Source organism: Colletotrichum tamarilloi (genome assembly GCF_030869305.1).
Source record: "Colletotrichum tamarilloi strain Tom-12 chromosome Unknown Scaffold_40.1, whole genome shotgun sequence".
In the NCBI taxonomy this organism is placed as follows: Eukaryota; Fungi; Ascomycota; class Sordariomycetes; order Glomerellales; family Glomerellaceae; genus Colletotrichum; species Colletotrichum tamarilloi.
In genome coordinates, this window is record NW_026849423.1 from 134558 (window position 1) to 151836 (window position 17279).

The 17279-nt window shown below is 51.3% G+C and overlaps 6 protein-coding genes across 6 annotated transcripts, besides 1 other annotated feature; 3 read left to right on the plus strand and 3 right to left on the minus strand.

Moving 5' to 3' along the window:
- Positions 1 to 277: 277 nt before the first annotated feature.
- On the plus strand, positions 278 to 3947 carry CTAM01_09725 (major facilitator superfamily transporter; the record flags this gene model as incomplete). Its single annotated transcript, XM_060525742.1, has 9 exons — positions 278 to 433; positions 504 to 638; positions 692 to 864; positions 946 to 1378; positions 2161 to 2338; positions 2563 to 2722; positions 2779 to 2852; positions 2909 to 3333; positions 3399 to 3947. The coding sequence occupies 9 exons, from the start codon at positions 278 to 280 to the stop codon at positions 3945 to 3947; spliced, it is 2283 nt and encodes a 760-aa protein (XP_060379618.1).
- Positions 3948 to 4426: 479 nt separating this feature from the next.
- On the plus strand, positions 4427 to 6232 carry CTAM01_09726 (HET domain-containing protein; the record flags this gene model as incomplete). Its single annotated transcript, XM_060525743.1, has 1 exon — positions 4427 to 6232. One exon carries the CDS (start codon positions 4427 to 4429, stop codon positions 6230 to 6232), a length of 1806 nt encoding a protein of 601 aa, XP_060379619.1.
- Positions 6233 to 6318: 86 nt separating this feature from the next.
- On the minus strand, positions 6319 to 8282 carry CTAM01_09727 (uncharacterized protein; the record flags this gene model as incomplete). The annotated part of the gene is made up of 5 exons (XM_060525744.1): positions 6319 to 6664; positions 6723 to 6826; positions 7061 to 7323; positions 7441 to 7848; positions 8213 to 8282. 5 exons carry the CDS (start codon positions 8280 to 8282, stop codon positions 6319 to 6321), a joined length of 1191 nt encoding a protein of 396 aa, XP_060379620.1.
- Positions 8283 to 8542: 260 nt separating this feature from the next.
- Positions 8543 to 11160, plus strand: CTAM01_09728 (oxidoreductase family protein; the record flags this gene model as incomplete). Its single annotated transcript, XM_060525745.1, has 4 exons — positions 8543 to 9140; positions 9215 to 9740; positions 9921 to 10129; positions 10253 to 11160. 4 exons carry the CDS (start codon positions 8543 to 8545, stop codon positions 11158 to 11160), a joined length of 2241 nt encoding a protein of 746 aa, XP_060379621.1.
- An 842-nt stretch (positions 11161 to 12002) lies between these two features.
- Positions 12003 to 12598, minus strand: CTAM01_09729 (uncharacterized protein; the record flags this gene model as incomplete). Its single annotated transcript, XM_060525746.1, has 2 exons — positions 12003 to 12138; positions 12252 to 12598. 2 exons carry the CDS (start codon positions 12596 to 12598, stop codon positions 12003 to 12005), a joined length of 483 nt encoding a protein of 160 aa, XP_060379622.1.
- A 1792-nt stretch (positions 12599 to 14390) lies between these two features.
- Positions 14391 to 14477: a sequence feature (Short protein (CTAM01_09730, KAK1492779.1) was converted to a misc_feature.).
- Positions 14478 to 14900: 423 nt separating this feature from the next.
- On the minus strand, positions 14901 to 16566 carry CTAM01_09731 (uncharacterized protein; the record flags this gene model as incomplete). The annotated part of the gene is made up of 3 exons (XM_060525747.1): positions 14901 to 15202; positions 15263 to 16312; positions 16542 to 16566. The coding sequence occupies 3 exons, from the start codon at positions 16564 to 16566 to the stop codon at positions 14901 to 14903; spliced, it is 1377 nt and encodes a 458-aa protein (XP_060379623.1).
- Positions 16567 to 17279: the final 713 nt, after the last annotated feature.

Consider the following 17279-nt stretch of genomic DNA (forward strand, 5'->3'; position numbering starts at 1 on the left):
AAGAATGAACGAGGAGTCGGGAGGATCACAATCAGTGAGTGCGTTTTGTTTGAGTAACCAGAGTCATCTGGTGTTATCTTCCAATTGATAGAGATACTCGCCTTTCGTCATCGAAGCCGTGAACAACACCTCATGCGACCAGTCATCATCCCAACGCTTTCACCCACTTGATATTTTCATGTCTTTTCTTTTCTGCGTGGTTCGGTGACTTCTCCTCAATAAACTTCGAAGGAATTTATTCGATCGTTACTAGAGGTATTGAAGTTTCAAACAAACCATGGCATCTATCACTTCGACTGCTTCACCTGGCGGTGTCACCCTTACCACGACCCCGCCGCATAAGAAGTCTAAACTAGCTGTTAAGCCCACAACGTCGCCAGGAGTATCTCTAATCTCGGGCGGCATTGCTGGAGCTGTTGAAGCTGCAACTACAGTAAGTGTTTTCAGGCTGCTTTGGTGCAGTCCTTATCATTACTCACGCTTACTTCAAACCCGCCCCAAAGTATCCCTTCGAGTTCGCAAAGACGAGAGCGCAGCTCCACTCGACAGGTGCCAAAAACCCATTCGCAGTACTGCTCCAAGTTGCTCGACAGGATGGGCCGAGAGCCATCTACACAGGCTGCTCAACAATGATCATTGTGAGACTTCTATGTTTGCTTCGCTGCGCAGTATGCTCATCTTCCATCCTTAGGGAACGACGTTCAAAGCCGGAGTACGCTTCCTGTCTTTTGACTCTATCAGGAACTCCTTGATGGACGATGAGGGTCGCCTGACTCCGGCAAGGGGTATTCTAGCTGGTATGATTGCCGGATTTGTAGAAAGTGTTGTAGCGGTAACACCAACTGAGAGAGTGAAAACAGCACTGTAAGTATGATCAGCAACTCCCAAAATCAGATACACCTTGATTCAAGAACATTGATTTTGAGTGCTCGACTAAAATAACAGCATTGACGATGCAAAGTCTGGTGCACGAAAGTACGCCGGTGGAACGAACGCTCTGGTCACGATGCTGAGAGAGCATGGATTCGCAGAGGTCTATCGAGGTCTCGTTTCTACTACTTTGAAGCAATCCGCCACCTCAGCGGTACGCATGGGATCATACAATGTGATCAGGGAACAGTCTAAGCAGCATGGCTTACCGAACAACTCACTGATCACTTTTGGATCAGGGTCGGTTGCTGGCATTGTCACTGTCTATGCTACACAACCTTTCGACACTATCAAGACTAGAGCGCAGTCAGCTCGAGGGGCTGGAACACTGGAAGCGCTCCGTATGGTGCTTTCGGAAAGAGGCTTAAGGGGCCTGTGGAGTGGAAGCACCATGAGACTTGGTCGTCTGATTCTGAGCGGAGGAATTGTCTTCACTGTATACGAGAAAGTATCTGGCCTGTTAAGCCGTTGAGAAATCTCGGCGTGGCAAATCAAGGAATTCTGTAGGATTTCGCACCAGTTCTCTCCGTGTTATTATCAAAAGCACGCAGTCCTTGGACGAGTAGCAGCCCCACTGAAATGCAAGAAGTCTTCGAAAGCTGTGCTTCTTGACTAACTCAACTTGCCTCAGCACATCCGAATCATGTCAATGTTTGCCTTACAAAATCCTGGCTAGGTCTGATACAGGCTTGTGTTTGTGTTGAAAATTTCCGTTTTCCCCAGATTCAAACCATTAGACTAGTTCAGGGCTACCAAAGGCAAGCGGGGCATTGGTTCCGGATAGGCGAGTCTGACGCAGCTGCATAAGAGCAGAGATGATGAAGTGGCGACAGAGAAGACGGGAAGAGTGGTGAACTAGACGTGGCCTGAGGAATTTTCGGCATCTCAGGAAACACTTCACATCGCTAGCATCTGTTCCGTAAGTAGCCTGCTGCGCCCACTCCACTGCCCGACCTCCCGCGGGAGCAGGCTGCTTACTCGCGTTCCCGTCTCACCCTAGTACGGATCCATGAACGATGTCGACGCGGGGTAGTCTGGAGTCCCCGGAATGCCAAGCTTCCCGGACAAGCTCATGGATAGATGAGCTCGCCAGTCTAAGTCGTATAAGTATAAAACAATGTCACAGGCTGGAGAGCTGAGTAGGAGTAGGAAGTCAAGACTCAAAGATATCAACCACGCTTATAAGCAATTTCAAGCTTCCACAGACTTGGATTTGACTCACTACTCAAGAGAACTACCATGATCTCCAACGATGAAGGTCGAGCGGTGGTACAATGTGCTGGCAAAGATGCCACAAAATTTGAAGAGCTTGAAGACCCCACCAAGTCTTCTGATCCCTCCGTGGGGAAGCTCAGCCAGCAATACGACATAACTCCCAGAGATATCCAGAGCCGTTTCGAACATCTTCGTGAGTTAAGCGAAATAGATATGACAAGGCTCAACAAGAGCATTGTACGAAAGATTGATATGAGGATGATGCCTTGTATAACGCTCATGTTTCTCATGAGGCAAGTTAAACTCAGATGGCGAGGGGTCCATTACTAACACTAAATCAACTTTCCAGTTATCTCGACCGCATCAATGTTTCCAACGCAAGACTCAGTGGGATGCAGGATAACCTACATATGTCAGACACCATGTGGAACTTGGGCATCTCAACTTTTTACATCGGTTATCTTGTTGGACAATTACCTGGCAACTTGTGGTTGGCCAAGGCAAATCCAAGATGGTTTCTACCCTCAACGATGGTGGCCTGGGGAGCGGCAACCATCTGCACTCCCGCCCTCAAAAGGTCAGTGAGAAACGCAGAGAGCACAAGTTCTATGGAGTTTACTGACTCTCATCTAGTGGTGCCGGCTTCGCCGCTCTGCGCTTCTTCACCGGTCTGGCTGAAGCGCCGTTCTTTCCGGGAATCACACTGAGTAAGTGCAACATCTACCCCGATGGTCAGCTTTTGATCAGTGCTGACACGGGGTAGTGACTTCCTCCTGGTACACCAAGGAGGAGAGTCCTCTCAGAATGGCCATCTGGCACGCGGGAAACACCATATCCAACATCATCTCAGGCTTCCTTGCGGCAGGAATTCTCACTACAATGGGTGGTGTCTCGGGTCTGTATTCCTGGCAGTGGTTCTTTCTCATTGAAGGCATCGTGACGTTCCTGGTGGCTTTCTCTGCCTACGTTCTCCTCCCAGACTGGCCCCACAACACGCGGTTTCTGACTCCTGAGGAGAGAGATATGGCGCAGTACCGTATCCTGTGCTCCAATGGAGGCAAAGAGGAAGCTGCCGGAGGCACTTGGGATGGTCTCAGAGATGCTGTCAAAGACCCTTTCACCTGGATCTTCTGCCTGTTGCATTTCTCCCTGGTCACTGCCCAAAGTTTTAAAGACTTCTTCCCTTCGGTAAGCTCTCTGACTCCCCAGCTGTCAGAGTTCATTCCAGGGTTCTCATGACTGACCATGCCTAGATCGTTAACACCTTTGACTTTGGCGAACTCACAACGTACTTCATTCAAGCTCCCCCGTATGCGTTCGCATTTGTGTTTGCATATGCTGTTGCCTGGTCGTCAGGTCGGAATCAAGAGTCTTTCTGGCACATCGTCCTACCTATCATTGGCAGTGCGGCTGGCTGTGCAGTCCTGATCTCAACCATGAACATTGGAGCTCGCTACTTTGGTCTTTTCCTCCTTATTTCCGGCACATATAACGGTCTCAACCTGCAGCTGTCGTGGGAAACAACTGTCGTTCCAGCCCCTCGGAGCAAGAAGGCCGCACTCATTGCAATCGCCAACTGTATCAGCCAGGTCAGTCACTGGTTCAGTCCATACTTCTGGCCGCGTTCGCAGGAGCCCTTCTACAGACTAGGCGGCGGTCTTGTACTGGTGGGTTGTGCTCTGGTTGTAACGTCAGCTGGCTTGGCGAAGTGGCGTGCGATCCGTCTGAATAAGAAACTGGATGAAGCTGAGGGTTACTCCGAGAACTCGGGGGTCGAAAGGGGTTGGAGATTTGCGTACTGACAAGGCCATGAGATTACGAACGAGTCGATATAGATTGCTGTCGTCTCGCTACATGTGTGCTCAGAGGGGTCTCGGATATACACTACTCCAGTATCAATTTCTAGATAGAATTGGGCACTGCACCCATCTACTGGTTTATACTCAAATGCTTCTGCTGAACGATAGCGCCTCTGAAGCTCACGCTGTACTTGGTGCACGAGTCTACCGCGATGCCTTGACCAACCTATGTCACAATAGGTGGCAGTTCTGAGGACTTGGTAAAATCACAAGTCAGCGGGAATGCAGTGTTGGAGACCGCCAGGTGCAGCGATCCTTGACCATGCAGGGGTTCGGCAGAACTAGGCAGGATGTCATCCCAACTGAGATTACCGTCGTATTAGCTGCATCATGTTTGCGTACAGTCGCCTAAAGCACCTCCACCTCTTGTTTTCGCTCTGATCATCCACCCATCAGGCCATGAAATACCACAGCCGTAAGCCATGTGGCTCATCGACACCACGAGTCTGAAGCTTCATGCTTTTATGCCTCCAGACCTCCCACCGTACGCCATACTATCTCATACCTGGGGATCCGGAGAAGTGACCTTCCAGGAGCTTGCAGATCTAAATACTGCCAAAGAAAAAGCCGGCTACACCAAAATCCGGAAGACATGCGAGCTCGCCAGGCAGAATGGTCTGGAGTGGGCATGGGTGGACACCTGCTGTATCGACAAATCCTCAAGTGCTGAACTCTCGGAGGCGATCAACTCAATGTTCGAGTGGTACGAGCTTTCAGCCATCTGCTTTGCTCATCTCGCGGACCTACCTGTTGAGTCTCCCACGCTATGGATTTTCGAGTCTGGCATACACAAGCGCGCGTGTCGCTGGTTCGAACGCGGGTGGACCCTTCAAGAGCTCATTGCGCCCAAGACGCTCGAGTTCTTCGACTGCGAATGGAACTCGCGCGGCTTCAAGACCGACAGCGCGGTCCTGCGACAATTGTCAGCGATGACGGGGATACATGGCAAGACTGCCCGAGTACTCAAAAACAGCGCGGCAATCACCGAAGTTTGCATTGCGGAGAGAATGTCTTGGGCGTCAAAGAGGCGGACAACCCGGGTCGAAGACATAGCCTACTGCCTGCTCGGTCTCTTCCGCGTGAACATGCCCTTGCTCTATGGAGAGGGGTCGCGAGCTTTCATGCGACTTCAGGAAGAAATTCTTAAGAACAGCACTGACATGTCTCTCTTCTGTTGGACCGCGCCGCAGGAAGCCTCGCAGCAGTACCGTGGGTTGCTAGCCCGCCATCCATCGGAGTTCGCGTCATGGTACGATACAGAATCTACCTCGCGAAAGTCCATCAGCTGGGCCATGTGCGAGCAAGAGAAGGAATTCTCATCGACCAACAAGGGGATTCGAATGGATGCAACTCTGGCGAGTTTCTTTGTTCATGGCGAGAACAGAACGTGTCTAAGATGCACGCTTTTCCCAGACGACTATGTCGTCTTCATACCGCTACGATACCACCGGGACAACATCTACGTTAGAGAGCTTCCTACTACGATCATCCCTTCGCGTACGACACGGCACGAGCAGGAAACCATATACATCGCCAAGGACGTGGATGAGCGTATGTCGATCAATCTGCAGGCCAAGATGGCGGAGACTCTGAGCATCGACAGGTCCCTACTTCCGGCCAACTTCTCGTTGGAGATGATGGAGACCTGGCCCAAGAACTTGTGGCAGTCACAGAGACAGCAATATGCCCTGCCCGGATCAAAGCTATTTACTTGCATCAATTCATACAGCGTCTATTTTAAAACTGTCAAGGTCGGTGAGGTGTGTCTTATTTGCCAGCGACATTCTTCTGCTCTACAGCCTTTACGTTACGCCTTGATCCCTTTACAAGAAGCAACCGGCCGTGCCGGCATTATGTCGCAGATAAAAGATCACGAGAGCAGTGGTGCCCGGGGGCAACCCATTGAAGCCTTTAGTTTGATGGAGCAATTCATCATTGATGGCCGTCAGGCAGTGGACCTTTCGCACGGGAATCTCAGCTTCTCACTCTTCGTAACGCGATACTCCGAGACTGAGGAGAGCAACGACAAACTGTATTTGAAGGTCACTTCTTTCCAGGACCTTCTTCATCCACTGCCTATCAGAAAATCGAAGACCATATCGATCAGCGATGGCAAGGGCCCCGGTCATCGCCTCGAACGTGCTCCTCAAATCGGAGGAGATGGCGCCGTAGTACAGCCACCGAAACCATGCGACATCGCGGAAGCGGAGCGGGAGAACTCTGGATAACTCAGAGTGGGTATATATACCATTAACACATCGCTTCTTTTGAAGCACGAACTCTCTCGTACGATGCCCTGCTCTTCTGCATGCTATCACTCTAGCATGACAGCCATCCAGACCATCATCCCGAATTCATCGATCCCCTCGCACCACTTTGCGACTCGGGCTACCAGCTGGTCCTCCTGGCTTCGATCTTCAGAGTCCGCCCCCAAAGCCCTTCTAGCCTTTCGAAGATCCTGGATGCTCAGAACCTTTTCATCGCACGACTCGGCTCGTAGCCTCCTGTATCGTGCACGCCACTCGTCACTGGACACGGCTTCCCACAAATCTCTGCCGGAGGGCAGTGGCAGGAGACTATAGCCACCGCAATCCGCCGGTTCCTCTGCGTTCAGATCCACGTCCATCAAAAGCTCAATGCCAAATAGAAGGCAGATTGTCCTGCGGTCCCTTGCTATTAGCGAAACTTCTCAGATTGACTCAGTCTCTCGAAACCCACCTCCTGGTACTCTCACGAAGAATCCAGCCTCGACGATCTAGACTTAGCTTGCTGATAAGGTCGAGTTCGTAATTCAGGGTCAGGTGCAGCGACCTGGCTAGCAGCTGCTCTGGTTAGCAATAACACTTGGCTATCTCCTGGCTTCTTACATTGGGTACCACTAGTAGCGCTTTGATGTTGCTTTCTTGTATTGATTGGAGGTCATTTGCCTGAAGCAGCAGATATATAACCACGGCCTGGAGAGCGTGTAACATCTGTTCGCTGTTATAAGAAGAATGCTGTTCAACCTCATGTTAACTAGTGAGATGACAACTCGTGGCAAAGCGCTGACCTCTCACCTCTTGCCGGATCCTGCCTACTTCACTGTATATACTCCTCCAAACAAAAGCCGCGCTTCCCGGAGTCCTCTGGTAAAAGCTTTGCACGAGGTTGCAGCAGATGGCTAGCGGCTCTGGAAGACACTGGTGAAGCTCCTTGCCACAACATCCAGCTATTGACTCAGATCCGTCAATGGCGCAGGGTGGGAATATGAAAGGCGGCATCCGGCCACCTTTGATCATCATCTTGGGATAAGATAAGATCTGGCCGAGGAGGACTCTGGCTGTGAAGCATGTTGCCACCGTTTTAGTAATTCGCGGGACGAGGGGGTTGTCTTGATAGAATGGCCGGAGTTTTCTTGCCGGACAATCCCTGAAAGTCCTGTGTAACTGGATTTCACTTGAAGGATTTTCGTGATCTTGATATTCCGTGTCATCCATGACGCCTAAATCACCAAGGTCCTCTGGTCCGAATAGGTTCGAGTTACTTCGCTGCCACGGAACTCCGGCACCGCCAAGCACGGTCTGGCGAAGTTGAGGCGAGTCGAAGCTCAAGGAGAAAGAATTTGGACTTAGGAGTTGTCTCTGTGAGATAGGGTCAGAGTCTAAAGGGATCGTCGCAATTTCCGTTGACAAGAGGTTCGACCAGTCCATCGACGGTTCACGTTCGGGCCGCGGGTGGTCCCCCGGAAGCAGGCCGTCTCTCTCGATGCGGATCAGTGACTCCGTGCCATTGGGCAGCTGATCAAGTGCTCCGTGAACACCGCGGTCGGCGATCGTCTCGGCCGGACGCAGTGATCGGTATCCAGCTGATTGCTTGGGGACGTGGTCGTATCTACACCTCAAATCCCTTTCCTCACAGCGCCGGCATGGTGTCCCGAGCGAACACCTCGCCTTACTGGTCCGGCACAGAACGCAAGACTTTTTCCGGCTGGCAGCCAACGTCATCTCGAGTAAAACGCCAGAGATATGAATTGAATCAACCATTAAGCAAAATGACGAGGTCAAGTTTGCGCGTAGAATCTAGGTTCAGCTGGACCTGGTTCAATCTCGGGGTTTGTCATCACTCCGCGGAGTTCCAGCCAATCACTGCTGACCGGCTCGCCGTGTCCGGAAGCCACCCCACTACTCCGCTCCGCGGGAATGACAATGTTACCCCGGGCACAATCGTACGTTTGGATGATAGACTTCGGGACGAGGCGACATCTCCGCCATGTCGCGGTGTGAAGCCACGCAGATTCATGTTCGGAAATCCGACAAATCGGGCATCCAGGCGAGAAGGCGCTGAATCAACTGCATCAGGCCCGCCGGCGACCGCTTATATGAGCCGCCAGATGTTATTGGTAGGTTGTCTGGACAAAGATGGATGAGTTCTTGGTAGATATAAAGAACGATGCCGTGATAATCAAGGCCCTGAATATTCAGCATTGCAAACTCATTCACTGAACAGAGGACTTACACCAAACTCATCTTTCATTCCACCTAAACTCCCAACCAGCGATCATGGCCCCCATCAGAGTAGGCATCATCGGACTCTCCGCAAAGGAGGCAGTCATGGGCCCAGGCGCCTGGGCCTCCATCGCCATCCTCCCCTCCTTCCAGAACTCGCCACACTACGAGATTGTTGCACTCTGCAACTCGTCCGCGGAAGCAGCCCGCCGCTCCATCGAGATGCATAAGCTTCCGAGCACGACCAAAGCATACGGCGACGTCGAGCAGCTGGCCAGCGACCCGGATGTGGACCTCGTCGTCGTAAGCGTCGTCGTGACCAAGCACCTCGCCGTCACCCTCCCCGCGCTCGCCAACAGGAAGCAAGTCTTTGTCGAGTGGCCCCTGGGCGCCTCGGTGCAGGAGGCGGAACAGCTCACGCAGCTGGCCAAGTCAGGCGGACTCAAGACCATTGTTGGTCTCCAGGGTCGCTCTGACGCTCTCACTCTCAAGCTGAGGGAGATCATTCAGAGTGGGGAGATTGGTGAGATCAAGCACACTTCTGTCGCCGGCACTCTCCCATACTTTCCTCCCAACTTCTGGGTGGAGGGTGCGGAGTACTATCTCGATATCAAAACCGGAGGTAACGCATTCCACATCGGCTTTGGGCATTGTAAGTTACTCCATCTCTGTTGAGAGATTCTGACGAAGTTGGTAATATCGAAGGCTGATATTCTTGGAACATAGTCTTGGACTCATTCACAAACGTTGTTGGTGACTTCGATCTCAGCAGCCTGTCGTCAGTTCTAAAGAGCGACGTCGACTCCGTCCCCCTATACAAAGCCGACAGAAGCAGCGTGATCGACCCAGCGTACCCAAAGTCCTCTCCCGATCACATCTTGGTCCAAGGCGTGCTGCAAAACGGGGCAGTGGCCTCGATTGCCTGCCGAACCACCCCGGTCACGGTCGGTGAGGTCGGTGCTCGCTGGATCATCAGCGGCACCAAGGGGGAAATCGAGGCCGTCTGGGACGGAGGCCAGTGGCAGATTCACAGCCCCAGCAAGCAGCTCAAGTACAAGTTAGTCGGAGGAGAAGAACAAAAGGTCATTCTCGAGACCGGCAAGCTCCCTGACGGAGTCGAGGTTTCGGCTGCGGGACTGAACACGCTCCTCATTTTTGACGCCTACGCCAAAGGCGATACTTCACGGTATGCGGACTTTGAGACAGCTCTGAAGAACCATGTGCTTTTGGAGACGATTTTGAAGAAGTCGGGGTACAAGTATTGAGAAGTGAGCTGCTCATGTTCAATCCAGCATGTGGGCACGATAGTATGTAGTTGATAGACGCCAAACATCTACGCGATAGTCTCAGATAATTCTCTTCTCAGATATACATCTCAGTTTTGACTTAATACCTTTCATGGTCGATGTCGTGCGTCGCAAGTGATTTCTAGACCAGCCGCCGGTGGACCGCAGCAAAAGTTCGGCACCGACGCCGACGCCGGCGTTGACGCCCGAAACGTGGATCCCGTGACAAATCTCCTCCGAAGATCTGACTCGGAGCAGCTGCCGAGACTTCACGACTTCACTCACAGCGCCCAACAAATCACAGTTGGCGTTTTTTCATACTTGAGATTCCGATTGAAGGTAATTGTGTTCGCTCGTCCCGTAGGATACCAAATCAAAGTAAGACAGACGTCTATCACCCAAAATGAGAGAAGAAGACTTGCAAGGTCAGCCCAACATCCCCAACAACACGTGGTTCATAGACTTATACCCGAAACAGGATCCGGGGGCGCGATCGCCAGTGCGCCAGGAGGAGCAACACCTCCAAAGGCAGACAAACCCAAACATATCGCCATCCTAGACACCGACGTAATGGTCACAGCCGTCCAAACCCTCTACGGACAATACTACAGCGCCCAATACATCAAACGCCTCACCGCCGCCGCAACCCGCATCGGAGCCTCCCACCTCGCCACCTTCACGACCTGGGACGTCGTCGCAGGCCACTACCCGAGCCCAGCCGACGTCGACGCTATCCTCATCACGGGCTCCATCGCCGCCGCCTACGACACGGACTCCTGGGTCCTCCGCCTCGGCGACTTCATCCGGCGCGTCTACGAGCACCACCCCAACGTCCGCATCTTTGGCACCTGCTTCGGCCACCAGCTCATCGGCAAAGTCCTCCTCGAGCCCCACGGCGCCGTCGTGGAAAAGGACCCCAACGGCTACGAGTTTGGCGTCCAGACTATCTCGTTGAACCCGAAACTCGTGGAGGACTTTCCCTGCCTGGCCGCCCTCGCCTCGTCGACAACGATAACAGACGCAAACCAGGACTCAGACTCTCCTTCTTCATCAGCACCCCCTAACGGTCTCCGCCTACAAATGTGCCACGGTGACCACGTCGCCCTCGCCCCGCCACCTAAGCCGCCTCTGCCAGGAACCTGGCAAAACATTGGCGGCAGCGCGCACTGCATGGTCCAGGGCCTATACGAGCCCTCTCGCGTCCTCACGATCCAACCCCATTTCGAGTGCGACCAGGTCATCATGGAAGAGACCATTAAGCACTTTTACACGCCCGAGAAGGGTTTCTCGCCAGAGTTCCTACAGCGGGCGTTCGATGCGACCAGGAGGGAGGACGACGCGGGTGTTGCTGCGGAGTGGGTGTTCCGATTCTTGGTTGGTATCTGATGACGCGGGCTGGGGGGGGGGGGGGGCTTCCTCACATGTGCGGCCGACTCTTAAGATGGCTGGAAAAGTAGTAACATTCTCCAACAGCATTTCCTGGATCATCGCCTCTTTGGCCTTTATGGTGTCTGGGATGTCGAAGGTAAATTCTGTAGTGTGAACCCTCTTACCTTTTGTGGGCGTTTGTTGTCATCGTGTATCCCTCAAGTCGTCTTGGCCGGCATCCGCCTTGAAGCCAACAAGGGAGAGCTCTGCAAAATAAAGGTCCGCTGCCTAACCGAGTTCTTCTCTGCGATCGCCTTGGGAAGGCTGGACGATATTGTCTTCGGGCTCTATTGCTTTTTATAGCTGAGGTGCCCAGTGTCCTGTGTATGTTCGGAAACTCGTCCGCATCTGAGTTTAATGCTCCCATCCGTGAGGTCGTTAGATTTAAGGTTCCACGAGAAGGCCTGATAGGCCGAAAAAGTGGATTACTGCCCAATAACAAACTTCTCTGGGTATCTTTCTCATTTCCCTTACATCTACGCACTTTCTGTATCAAGGAAATTTGGCAAAATAATTCAAAGGCTTCGAGTAAATTGCCAGGATCTACGAAAGAGAAAAGTTAAGTACAAGCGAAACGATGTTTGCTACGTCCAGTCTGAAAACTTTCACTCTGACCCTTGCCCCATTGCTCCTTTTCTTCCTCTAGGTCGAGAGCCGCCATACGAGCAGAGGTGTGTGCCCTGAAGATGAGCAAATCTTGAGGCTAGAAGAAGTAGACGCATCGCACAAGATTTGCAAGTACTCTCAAGAAACGAACACAGGCCGTCGGTCCTTATCAGGGCTGCGCAGGACGCCACCGATCACGCCCAGAAATTACACTTGATGCATCCAATCTTGTCGTTCCAGCCAAGGCTAGTGAGGTCTCGAAGTCCGGGATAAGTGATGTCGAGAGCGGGTGTCCCATTTTCGTTCCAGCAGCCATTGGCGTCGAAGTGGCTACCGCAAAGAGATTGTTAGTCTTGGAAACCCCGAAGTGAATGGAAAGGTGACGGGAAAGGGCCTTGAGCTAAATTCAAAAAGGAAAAACAACAAGAATGGACATGACATACTCCCAAGCCCAGCAATTCGCTCCCCAGTCACTTCCAATGCTGGAGATACGATTGTTCAAGGACAGGCCCTCGATATTGAACCACTGGCCGTTGGGAACAGAGTAAGCAGAGCAAGGCTGCTGGAAGCCGATATTGTCACACGCCCAGATGTTTCCCGGATTCTGGCGCTTCATCTTGGCTGTATCGCTGCGCACATCCCTGACAGCCTTCTCGGTGGCAACAATGCCCCAAAGAGTAGCGAGGTCGACAGGGCGAGGGGAGACATTGGCAGCGGGCTCGATAGGTTGAGCAAGCACGGCTGGTGCGGCGGCGACGGCGGCTAGGATGAGGGCGACGTTGGACAACATGATGTCTTATTTAAGTAAAAGATCTCGAACTTGAGGTATGGCAAGATTTAGTAAAGAGGCAGATTAGGAGGATCTGATATGAAGATGAGGGTTACTCGTTCTATTTCGTCGGGCGACCAAGACTGTATTTATATACAAGAATGTTCATGAGAGATCGACCTCTGAGACCCTTGTATTTCAAATGGCTCCATCACGAGCTCCCACAACATCTATCATCTGGTGCTTACATGCAGAAAGCCGCCTCTATCGTTTATGGCCACTAAGCTGGAATCGTGATGCTGCTCCGTGGTTGATGAGCGCCGAACAGTCTGGCTAGATAGCTGAAGACTTGTGCTGCAAGCCAGGGTTCGTATGACGCTCATCTCCCAGGGGAACCATGGAAGTGTTGAGTCTGGTTCGGTCCAGTGGGCGGGAAAGGAAACCTCGTACGCCAAGCCAGTTACCATTCACTTTGCTTACTGAAGGATCTTCAAAGTCCGGAGAGTTTACCACAGGAGTCATAGACTCCGATGCTGCAAACTAATGAACCTGTGTACGGTTGAAAGTTCTACAGACATTTCTCCTGTATATGGGCTCTTCAGCCCTATCACCTGTATAAGAAAATTGGAAAAGAAAAGTAAAGCTAGTGGCACGGTGAACCTCAGCGTGGAGCCCAGGATTGGACATCGCTTTTCATTGTACTTTAGGCATATAAGCACGCAGAAAAGTTCATTCCTCATGGGATCCTCTCTAGATGATAGTAGCTTGGTGCAGACATGGGCTGCTCATTTCCATCTCTCTTGCCACTTTTTTTTTTGTAAAGATTTCGCTCAATACTCATACCAAGCAGCTTAGTGACAAGACTCACTGCATATGACATGGACAGATAAAGCTTCATGGACATATCGCAATGCTTCAGACCAGGAAGCCCAATCTTCTCCATCAATCTAGGACGAAAGTGGAAGCAGGTTCTGTTGGTAAATGCAGATTGAGCGCTGGGTATGAATAAGCTCAGTGTCATTGTGGCACCTGGGAATGACCCGTTTCACAAGGGACCATTAGAGTTCGACTTAGGCGTTTTTAGGAGATGATATCGTGGGGTGATTGGCTAAGGCAACGAGATTTCCTATTTTGGACAAACCAGGTTTTTAGCGGCTCAGCATAGGATTAGGCATCCAGCAATATGCTGTGGATTCGGTGCATTATTGCACCACTTGGACAAATTCGATTGAGTAGATATGCCGGTCATATCTGGTCGTTGTTCTTTTTTTAGTTTTCTGAATTAAGTGGGTTAAAATAAGGCTTGATATGTTAGTGTTACGACCCAACATGCATGACCAAGACCAGGGCCTGCCCCGCCGGTGTTATGGCCAGTAAGTCGTATCGACGTATGTCAGCAGATGTTGAGGCTTCAAGACTCGTCAAACGGCTTTGGAGTCGTCAGATACCTTTAGAGAAGTTAACTTCGATAGTCGAAGGTCTTAGGGGCGAGGTTTCAGCGATTGACTATAGATTTATTAGAGGGGCTCCCAAGTGAAGATAGCTGAAAGTGATCGTGAGACCGGATACGAGGTTGGTTGGTGAAGAAGCTGTAGAAATCTATTTTTGAGCACGGTCTAAGTTCATTATGTATACAAGTTTCGATTTTGAACATGTCTTTTATTGTCCGAATACAATGTTTCCTGGCTATTGCTGGGTGAATCCTGGTTAGCGCTTACTTATGGTGTCCACCTTGTCGTGTGCTAACTTTTCATCTGGACGTGATTTGTCTTTAGTTCTTCTGAACCAAGGAGTGCTCCCTGAGCTCCTGAGTATGATGTATGTATGGTGCGTCGTAGCCGCTGGGAACCTGCGGGGTAAGTACTGTTCGTGGTCATGCATATTAGGTCGCAATAGATGACAGGCCAATATAGAGAAGAATCAAGAGGCCCTATGTGCCGGCAGGAACGTAGATTGTAGTCATGCCAAAGCAGTGTTCATATTTGATACCTGGAACTTCTAAGAGTGTTAATGGCTCAATCAGCATTCCTAGAGTCTTGTCCGCTTCTGCTTTGAAGTTGCATTGCAACCTTACGCGGCGGCGTTATCAGCACAGCATACCGCGACTCATCGACGAGTCTCGGCATTATAGCAGCCGTGGGGCATTCAACGACCTGCAAGCAATTACTCTAGTCCGCCATTGGCCTTTGTACTACGTGATGGACACCGCGGGTACGGCTGGCTCCGGGTTGCATTCATCCAAGGCATGCAGGTCCAGCCTTTCCATCATCGGAGGCGAGTTGGCACAAGTCCAGTTCTACAGTTGATATGCCAGATGACTAAATCACCACGTTAATGTCTCCTCGTGATACACCCACTCCCCGTCCTCAAGGACTTGAGACCCGACAACTGCCTGATTCGGCTGGTCACCCTGCCGGCCACCGAAAAGGATGTATCGGCCACGAAGTCTTGTCCACACCGTCTCGGAGTCGTCGAACTGGGCCATATATGCATCCTCTGTTCTCCTGGCCCATTCAATCAGGACCAGGGCTGCACGGCTATCCCAGAGTCCTTCCACCCGGTGATTTAGCCGATGAACAGCCTTCTCTGCGGCCAGCCGTACCTCGGCATTCCGACATTTGTTCGCTACTACTGTTCCCAGCGTTTAGCAGAGAGGTCCCGAGAAGATCTTGCATTAAGACATACCAAAAAGAGGAAGAAGGGAACCAGAAATAGTCAAAGGTATGACCGGCTTGACTCGGTGTGGCCGATCTGTCAGGAGATTAGCCAAGTTCACGATGGCTCTGAATCTTGACTCCATCTCCACTAGACTCGGGTAGTGATGATAGTGCGAGGTGTAGACGAAGATGTAGGCGTTGTGCCACTGCATCTCCGTCGCTATAACCTGCTCTCTCGTTCGGGGGTTGTTGCCGCCGGCCTGCACTTCCCGCGCTGCCTGGGGCCGGAATGCAACGGCCCAATTTTCCAGAATCTCCAGAAAGCGCTCCCTTGCTGTTTTCCACCTGTCCTCCAAGGTTGACGGCTGTTTCGAGGCAATGACGGGGGCGAAGAGGGCGTTCTGGATTAGGTCCAGCCATCTGACCGCTTCTTTTACGCTAGAGAAGGATTGGGGTAAGATTGTCTTGAGAGTTGTAGATGTGTCAACTCCTGTGTCGAGCTGTGGTTCGGACGGCTGACACGGCCTTCTGGGCGCGAGATGTACGTATGAGACGGAATTGCATCTTTGGAAGATGTGAACCATTGAACCATCAATGAGATAGGGCGCAGGAGAGTTGGCGCAAATATCGAGGTCCGTTCCGGGGCATCTAGCCCTCAGAAAGTTTCGGAGGATTCGAGTTCCATAGTGAATGTGAACGTGTGCTGCCTTGTGGTTTCCGTCCAGTAGGTCGAAGCAGAAGAAGACGATGCAGCACTGGAGAATGGTGCTGATTGTATCCTCGTCGGCGGCTACGGCAACCAAGGTACGCATTGCGTTGCCGTATCTCGATAACGCTGTACGATAATGCACGCTTGATCTTGACTGTTCCATCGGAAGCAGATCAGTCTGTTGAATCAGCGCAATCTTGAGCGCCCCGAGCGCCAGGACGGCCTCCAACAAGAGGCAGTTTTCAGTTGCCACTTGCGTGACCATGACGGAAAATACGTCGAAGAGTTCATCTCCACAGAGCTCAGTCTTGGCCGAGATCCAGGTCTCGAAATAGACCTTCTCCCATTCAGAGCGGAATATTGCTGAGCCTGGTGAGGATCGAATCGAAGGGATCTTGACGGTTGGGATGAGGGTTCGACAAGAGCCAACTTGCGTTTTGGTCGCCTGGAATCCGCTACATGTGATTTTCCGCTTGATGCAACGGAGACAAGATGGTCTGGTTTCGTCACATTTCACGCGCCTCTGCCTAGGAAACGCCGGCCAAGACAGTCAACTCTTGTGCATAGACAGTAAAGAGCGGATCCAAGCACTTCTTACTTGCCTGGCAGTCTATGATTAGCATCTGCAGCGTTGTTGCTCCATGACGGTCGATGCGCGGGTAGGCTCACATATAGTACAACCGGTACGGACCTTAGAGTGTGGATTCCGTGTAGATTGCGGCCGTGGTGGTTGAGAGGGTAGAGCGGAGAATGTATGAATTCGAAAATTCTCCATCTCTCAGGAGCACAGGGTTAGTTGAGGCAAAGAGACAGAAATCGCAGCCACATTTAGCGACAGAAGGATGAGGAAGAAGTAAGTTACAGGTAGCCAGGGGGTCGGCACTCATAAACACAGTCAGCCGAAAGACAGGCCTAGACCGTTAATTTGGGCTGAGAGTCTGTAGGGTCACATCGGGTGGACCCAAGCCGCTCTCGGTGCTAGTGGCGTCCAGACGCAACAAAAAGGTTCCCACGCTAACTTTAAGCTGATATTATATATAGATCATATATTACGATCCAGTCTACATCACTAAGACCAGCCGCCGACGGAATAATCCGCCGGGGCCGTATCATATATTTAAGAACACTAAGTAAACTACGCTTTATGCATAATTGCTACCTAAACTGACTTAAGAATATAAGACGTGAGTATTGATTTAATATTCTATCTTTTTTCTGGTTTGAAATTAAACTAACCTTCTATAACAAGACATATCCTTAGAAATATATTAGCTTTGTAGGTTATAGAATTGGAATCAATATAAGTGCATATAGTCTTAATATCAACAATAGCTCA